Source organism: Cornus florida, unplaced genomic scaffold (assembly GCF_030987335.1).
Source record: "Cornus florida cultivar Cherokee Brave unplaced genomic scaffold, ASM3098733v1 CherokeeBrave_3.0.0_Hap2_Chr06, whole genome shotgun sequence".
In the NCBI taxonomy this organism is placed as follows: domain Eukaryota; kingdom Viridiplantae; phylum Streptophyta; class Magnoliopsida; order Cornales; family Cornaceae; genus Cornus; species Cornus florida.
This window is the reverse complement of record NW_026775576.1, coordinates 58053754-58062036: the sequence shown is the minus strand read 5'-3', so window position 1 is coordinate 58062036 and position 8283 is coordinate 58053754. Positions and strand designations below refer to the sequence as shown.

Genomic DNA, 8283 nt, shown 5'->3' with positions numbered 1-8283 from the left:
TCAACCATAATCAAAATAAAATAAATACAAATACCACTAATGCAAATATTAAGAATATAGACCTCTAATTATTAATTACATAACTACCCAAAGTGTCGATCTAAGGATCCCGAGGTATCCGCCGAACAAATGAGGATATTGCATTCTCATAGTTTCCTCGCTTTCCCAAGTCGCTTCTTCAACTATGTGACTTATCCACAATCCCTTTAGCAGTGATATAGTTTTATTCCGTAGCACTTGCTCTCGGCGATCCAAAATCTGTACTAGTTCCTCTACATAAGTCAAATCTTCCTTCAACTCTATCGATTCCACAACTAAAACATGAGATGGATCTGATATATACTTCCAAAGCATAGACACATGGAAAACATCATGTAATCTTAATAATTGTTTTGGTAATTTCAACCGATAAGCTACTGCTCCTATCCGTTCCAGAATTTTATACGGTCCAATGTACCTGGGACTTAATTTACCCTTCTTTCCAAACCTCATAATACCCTTCTAGAGAGAAATACGAAGAAAAACAAAATCACCAACTTCAAACTCTAAATCCCTTCTTTTTTGCACACCCACATAACTTTTCTGTCTATCATATGCTACTTTCATATGCTGCTGAATTATCTTCACTTTTTCTGTTGTAAGTTCAATCATTTCTGGACCCAATAACTTTCTTTCACCCATTTCACCCCAACACAATGGAATTCTACATTTCCTCCCATGCAATGCTTCATATGGTGTTATCCCAATAGTAAACTGATAACCATTATTATAAGCAAATTCAATCAATGATAAATAATCATCCTAACTACCTTTGAAATCCAGTACACAAGCTCTCAACATATCTTCCAAAATCTGAATAATTCATTCTGACTGCCCATCTGTCTGCGGGTGAAAAGCTGTACTGAACTTCAAAGAAGTTTTCATGGCTTCATGCAAACTACACCAAAATCTAAAAGTGAACTTCGGATCCCTATCACAAACAATAGAAACTGGAGCCCCATGCAAACATATGATCTCATCAACATACAAATGAGCATACTCCTTGGTAAAATAAGTAGTTTTCACTGCCAAAAAATGAGATAATTTCATCAATCTATAAACTATCACCCAAATGCAGTCATGTCCCCTTTTTTTATCTTGGAAGTCCCGTCACAAAATCCATTATTACATGCTCCCATTTCCATTATGGAACTGGTAATGGCTGCAACAACCCCACTGGTTTCTGATGTTCAATTTTCACTTGTTGACATACCAAGCACTTTGTTACAAATTCTATAATTTCACGCTTCATATTATTCCACCAGTAGTATTCCTTCAAATCCCTGTACATTTTAGTACTTCCTAGATGCATAGCATATATAGAACTGTGGGCTTCATCTAAACTATCTTTCTTCAAAGAAACTTCATTTGGAACACAAATTCGACTTTTAAAATACAAAGTCCCATCATCCCTAACTGTAAATTCAGTTTGCATACCTTCTTGAGCTTCGTTTCTTTTTTTATCCAAGAATACATCATGACTTTACAACTCCTTAATTCGATCAAGCAACAAAGGTCTCACCGTAACATGTGCAAACAATGCTCATTTATTAATAATTGTCAATTCAACTCCCATCAGTCTCAACTCCATAATATTTGCCACCCGTGCACACTGTACACAAGATAGTTTCCTTGAAGACTTCCTACTCAAAGCATCTACTACTACATTGGTTTTTCCAGGATGATGGTGAATATTAGAATCATAATCTTTGATTAACTCCATCTAACGCCTTTGTTTCAAATTTAAATCCTTCTGTATAAACAAATACTTCAAACTCTGATGATCAGTGAATATTTCACAAATCTCACCATACAGATAATACCTCCATAATTTCAAAACAAAAACAATAATAGCTAACTCCAAGTCATGTGTAGGATAGTTCAATTCATGATTCTTCAATTGTCTCGAAGCATATGCAATTACCTTTCTATTCTACATCAAAACACATCCCATACCCTGATGTGAAGCATCAGTGTAAATCACAAAACCTTCACCACCACACGGAACAGTTAACACTGGGGCTGACGTTAACTTTTTCTTCAATTCTTCAAAACTTCTTTAGCATTCTTCACCCCACACAAACTTTACTTCCTTTCGGGTCAGCTTCGTTAATGGCAACGCAATACCTTTAGATGAACCTCTTGTAATAACCTGCTAATCCCAGAAAATTTCTGACTTCTGTCACATTAGTTGGCCTTTCCCATTTCACTACTGCTTCTACTTTTGACGGGTCAACATAAATACCATCCCCAGATACCACATGCCCCAAAAATACAACTTTATCAAGCCAAAACTCACATTTGCTAAACTTAGCAAAAAGTTGTTTCTCCTATAAAATCTGTAGTACAATTTTTAAATGTTTTTCATGTTCATCCACACTCCGAGAATAAATCAAAATAGCATCGATGAAGACAATAACAAACGAGTCGACATACAGATGAAATACTTGATTCATTAAATCCATAAACACCACTGGAGCATTGTTAACCCAAAAGGCATTACCAAAAACTCATAATGGCCATATCGAGTTCGGAAAGCAGTTTACAAAATGTCACTATCCTTTACTTTCAACTGGTGATATCCTGACCTCAAGTCAATCTTAGAAAACACCTTTGCCCCTTGTAACTGATCAAACAGATCATCAACTCATGGCAATGGATACTTGTTCTGATGGTTACTTTATTTAACTGTCTGTGGTCAATACACAACCGTATAGTACCATCTTTCTTCTTAACAAATAACACCGGTTCACCCCATGATGAAATAATAGGTCGAATGAAGCCCTTATCCAGTAAATCTTGCAACTATATCTTTAATTCTTAATTCTTTCAATTCTGCTAGTGCCATTCGATACGGAGCAATAGAAATTGGAGTTGTTCCCAGTACTAACTCAATGGTAAAGTCTACCTCTCTGCCCACTGGCAACCCCGGCAATTCTTCTGGAAACACATTTGTGAATTCCCTTACCACTGGTACATTTTCAAGTGTCACATCTTTATTTTCAGTATTAACTACATAAGCCAAGTAACCCTGACAACTTTTCTTCAACAACTTTCTAGTTTGTATAGCTGAAATGAGACAGTTCGGAATAACATTTATTTCCCCAATAAATCTGAACTCTGGCTCCCCTGGTATCTGAAATACAACTTCTTTTTGGAAACAATCTATTGAAGCATGATACGCAGATAGCCAATTCATACCCAAAATGTTATAAAGTCTGGTATGCTCAACGGTATCAAATTCACTTTTAACTGTCTATCTCCCAATTGTAATACATAATCCCGATATTCATTTGCAACCACTACCACTTCCCCCATTGGTGTAGAAATAAATAATTTACTATCTAGTAATGAAAGTGGTCTACCCAAATTTATAGCAACAAATGATGCGACAAATGAATGGATTGAGCCAGGATCAATAAACACAGTAACATTTCTATCCAAAATAGAAAGTGTACATGTCACCACTTCTGGTGTTGCTTGAGCATCCTGAAGTGTCATAGCAAATACTTTTCCCTGGGCTTGTGAACCACTTGTAGCACCCTTACCTCCTCTTGACGAGTTCCCCTGTGCAAAACCTCTACCAGAACCAGCAACACTACCCACTGAAGTCAGTCCTATCAACATCGGACATTCTCTCTTCCGATGGCTCGGCTGATGGCAATGATAGCACTCTTCTGCTTTCAACATAGAACAATCATTCTTCTGATGGCCTTCCTTTCCACACTGAAAGCACTCCCTGCCAGTACCACGTCCTCCAAAGCTACCTTGTTGTACAAATTGTTGTTCAGAAAGCCCTTGACCTCTTCCAATACCTGATGTCTGCCCTTGAGATTCACTACCCCTTCCCCTTCCATACCGCGACCTTTAACTTTTCTGACTTGAAATTCCTTCACCTCCTCTTGATTGTGATGGCTCAAATCTATTTCTTTTGTATTGTTCCCTTCTTTCTTGCAATTCTTTCACATCCCTTTCAGCAATCATGGCTTTATTAACAAGTCTATTGTAATTTGTTTCCTCAAAAACTGAAACTTTGAACTTAATAGCAGCCTCTAACCAATCTTGGAATTTTGTACATTTATCTTCTTCATTCTGTACAAACTTAGGTGCAAACCTCGATAAAGCTGCAAACTTAACTTCATAATCAGTTACAGATATTGTATCTTGTTTTAGGAGAATAAACTCCCGTTCTTTCTCTTTTCTATAAATTGGAGGGAAATATTTCTCATAAAAAGCTTTAACAAATGGATTCCAGAATATCACCTATTTTTCTCTTGGAGTAAGAAATAAATGTTTTGTTGTGTCCCACCAATAACTAGCGTCATTTTTTAACATAAATGTGGCTAAGTTTACTTTCTGGTTTTCTGCTGCACCCATTACTGCAAATATTGAGTCCATTCTTCTTACCTACCCCTCTGCTTCTTCTGGTTTGGTATTACCTAAAAATTCTGAGGGTGTTAACTTTATAAACCTCTCATAATCCGAGCCTTTTTTTCCTTTCTACTGCCTCTCTAGCCTTTCTTGCATTATGATTTGACTTGCCATAAATTATATATTTTGTTCTGCTAAGTCTGTTATAACCTTCTCCATTTTCTGCATACCAGTTAATTGCTCCTGTTCTCTTCCCATATCACCCTGAATAGGTTGTTTTACTTCAGCCTCAATAGGAACATAAGAGGCTTCTTCCTCGATTCTCTAATAACCACTTCCTCCTTCCATTACTTTTTATCTGCAATGAATCTCAAATATAACAACATATATATATGATACATAATCACCAAATATATTTGTTAGTATAAAATCAAGTCAAATAAATGACTTTACTACACATTTCCTACTGCCACTGCCAGTCTAGACTCTTACTACCTCCAGAACCTAGAAAACCTAGTCTCTGATACCAAAAGTTGACACACCCAACCCAATATACAATATTTAATAAATGGAACAATTGGAATGTATCTAACCATCTACATTAACCTCATACATACGTGATGTCATCATATCTTAGAGTGCATGCTTAAAAGTTTATAATTAAAGATAAACTATAAATCCACCTTGCACGTTCTAAGAAACCTAAAAAATTAACTACAAGTCACAATATTAAATTCTACTACAATATTTACATTTTATACAAAAGACATTCCATTGTTCTTTTCTCCTTTCACACGTAAAACTCTAGACGTGGTAATAGCAACCCAACCTCATACCTGAAAAATATAGATATGGAAGGAGTGAGCTTAAAGCCCAGTGAATGCAACACTACTACATCAGAGTAATATAAACAAATATTATCTAATAACTTCAATTAAACCTCATAACATATAACTTACAGCTTTACAGGCATTACCTAAAAAATATAGATATGGAAGGAGTGAGCTTAAAGCCCAGTGAATGCAACACTACTACATCAGAGTAATATAAACAAATATTATCTAATAACTTCAATTAAACCTCATAACATATAACTTACAGCTTTACAGGCATTTAAAATATAGTACTCTCATTCTAGGCCAGAGTATGGACCTTATATGGCATAATACTCTCCTTCTTGGCCAGAGTATGGACCTTATTTAAATATAGTACTCTCCTTCTTAGCCATAATATGGACCTTATTTAATATGATACTCTCCTTCCAAGTAATAAGTGCTTAAATGTTACATATTTTAACACCTAAACTAGGGTATTTTAATCTTTGTATTTATCTTATTTTTATGTTTTAGTCCTAATTTATGTTTATATGTATTTCAAGGCAATAAATTTCAAACACGTTTAAATCAGTCCATTACCGTATTTTTGGAGACAAGTAGAAAGTTCCAGAACATTTCAGAAGAAATCAGAAAAATGCCAAGGATGCAGTAGAGTGCACTGCGTCCGGACGCCATTCCTTGCATCCAGACGCAAGCTTCCCATACACTGCGTCTGAACGCCATGTTGCTGGCAACAATTTAAGTTACGGGTTGGACCTGTTTTGATGGCTACGAAATTTTGTCTTTTGGGCTTATTTTTGTAACTAATGGGCTTGAATAGGATTTGTTATTTAAAGGCCCAGTGAACAATTAGTTTAGGGTTAGTTATTATTTTATTTAGGTTAATTATTATTATTATTTTTTTAAGTTTTATTTTTTATATATTGATATTCTCTATGGAAAACACGAAAGAAGATAAACGAAGAACGGGCTAGGGTTTGGGAGAAAAGCTCAGAGATGATGAAAAAAAGCTCAGAGATGATTTTACGAGGGTATTTTCGGCTTTTCTCATTTTACATACCAGACACCGAGGGATGTGCCGAGTGTGTCTGAGAGTTGTGTGGGACATTTTATTGTGTTCAGAACTCTTGAAAATGCACTGATTATCATTTTGGCAATTTTCTATTTTCGGACCGGAAGGTTTCAGGTGGGACCCGTTACCGGGATTGTTGTGTACGGGGGTTGTGTCGTGGGTCCATTGCATTTTATGCATTATTAATTATGCATAATTGTTTGGTGGTGTTGTTATTTCTGTGGTGATAGGTAATTGTGTATATATATTTATATATATTATGTTATTATCATTTCATTTAATGGCTTTAAAGCCATTTTGTTTCTACAGATTTTTCCATTCTCTCCCTCTCTCACGCCGGTTCTCTCTCTTCCCTTCACTTTCCTTTTTCTTTTTCTTTTTCTTTTCTTCAATGATTCAAGCTTTGATCTCTCTCTCTCACCTTTGAGAATTTGATAGTGCTGCTTAAGGCAAATTTGGAGAGCTCATCGAGGCCGTCGTTTTGATCCAAGCCAATCTCCTTTTGGCCGCCGTAGGAATTTCGAATTTTGGGGCTTTTTCTACAAAATTGAGGTAGGGGTATTTTAATTCACTCAATCTTTGGTTCTTGTGATTCATTTTCCTATAATTAATGGACAACATGCTTAAATGTGATTATTCTTTGGAGAAATTTCTTTAGTGTTGTATATTAAATTTGTATATCCATGTGGGTTTCTATGTGAAAGTGACTTGTGAGTCGATAATTGTTAAAATGAATAAAAATCATGCTTAAATGGATGTGCTTTAAATTCTTATATTTAATGGCTAAAATTTGATTATTTATATGTATGTTGTTCTTCCATGAGAATTATCTTAATAAGCTTGTAATATTTGTTAGAGTTGATTTGCATGATATTACGGCATTGAAACGCATGAAGCATTCATTGGAAAAGAAAAGGGGGAAAGTAACTTAAAAGAAAGGAAATTGTTTTTGGGAAATAATTTTTGATGAAAGGTTTGTGAAAACCGGACGCCTAAGAGGCGCGGGTGTTAATGTGATCTAGAGGCAAGTTGAGCTACCTAGGCCCAGACGACGCCATTGACGTGCCATGTGGTCGGGGAAAGCTAGTCAATCCTTCCCTCGTGGCCCTACAGAGGTGCTATAGGCCGAATTGCATTAATGGTTTGGAACGGTATGATGGAATTGTTTTGAAAAACGGGGAGCGACATTAGCATGACATTGCATCTCATTAGTATATTTGGTATATGGATGATCGGATGATATTTGGGTATATGTTGGTTGTGGTGTTATTGATATATATATATATATATATATATATATATATATATATATATATATATATATATATAGATATAGTCCATATGGCATGATCCCGTTTGCCTTTACCTATTCTTCGTATGGATTCACGAAGTCATAAGAAGTGTATCTTAGATACTTCTTACTGAGCTTATGCTCACCCTTTTATTATTAATATTTTTTAGGATACGGAAGGAAAGTAGCAGACAACGCTTCTCCACAGGGTTCGATGGGTTAGTGGACTATTTTGACATATTTTGTAGCTATAATCTCATTTTATTATTATTGCTATTACTATTTATTTTCAAACACTGGGATGACACGTATACTATGTATTAACATAAGAAAGAATGGTAGTGTCCTTAGTTAACCTCAGGTTCGGATAAGGACCCGGTTAGCAATTCGAACCCTCGGGTTGGAGTCGTTACAGAGATTGCAGTTGACAACTCACACACGAACCATATAATTGGTTCTAGTACGCCCGCAACATATCAATTCCGAATCGGATCTTAGGAGCCAATTTAAGCGTCAACAATAACAAACGCAGTGACGTAAATAACACAAAAAATCTGGATTCTACTAACCCAAGATTGTGATTGACTCCTTGAATAATTGAAGGGGTTTATTGCAAAACACTAATAGTCGATGGGAGTTTATTGCACTTTGCCATTTTTCTTAATATGATAGTT

At 35.7% G+C, this 8283-nt stretch overlaps 2 protein-coding genes across 2 annotated transcripts; both read right to left on the bottom strand.

The window, feature by feature from the left end:
- Positions 1-501: 501 nt before the first annotated feature.
- LOC132314167 (uncharacterized) lies at positions 502-1330 on the bottom strand. Its single transcript, XM_059813062.1, has 2 exons — positions 1253-1330; positions 502-753 (listed from the first exon to the last, which is right to left on the bottom strand). The coding sequence occupies exons 1-2, from the start codon at positions 1328-1330 to the stop codon at positions 502-504; spliced, it is 330 nt and encodes a 109-aa protein (XP_059669045.1).
- Positions 1331-2824: 1494 nt separating this feature from the next.
- Positions 2825-5969, bottom strand: LOC132314166 (uncharacterized). Its single transcript, XM_059813061.1, has 5 exons — positions 5826-5969; positions 5370-5386; positions 3921-4240; positions 3241-3806; positions 2825-3175 (listed from the first exon to the last, which is right to left on the bottom strand). The coding sequence occupies exons 1-5, from the start codon at positions 5967-5969 to the stop codon at positions 2825-2827; spliced, it is 1398 nt and encodes a 465-aa protein (XP_059669044.1).
- Between the last annotated feature and the right edge of the window lie 2314 nt (positions 5970-8283).

Coding starts and splice junctions, on each gene's coding strand:
- LOC132314166 (XM_059813061.1), bottom strand. CDS start 5,969: ATGGCGTTCAGACGCAGTGTATGGGAAGCTTGCGTCTGGATGCAAGGA. Junction 3,807..3,920: donor AGGAGGTGAAGGAATTTCAA/GTCAGAAAAGTT, acceptor TTGTACAACAAG/GTAGCTTTGGAGGACGTGGT. Junction 3,176..3,240: donor CAGACTTTATAACATTTTGG/GTATGAATTGGC, acceptor GTTGTATTTCAG/ATACCAGGGGAGCCAGAGTT.
- LOC132314167 (XM_059813062.1), bottom strand. CDS start 1,330: ATGTACAGGGATTTGAAGGAATACTACTGGTGGAATAATATGAAGCGT. Junction 754..1,252: donor AATTTGTAACAAAGTGCTTG/GTATGTCAACAA, acceptor AATGGTTATCAG/TTTACTATTGGGATAACACC.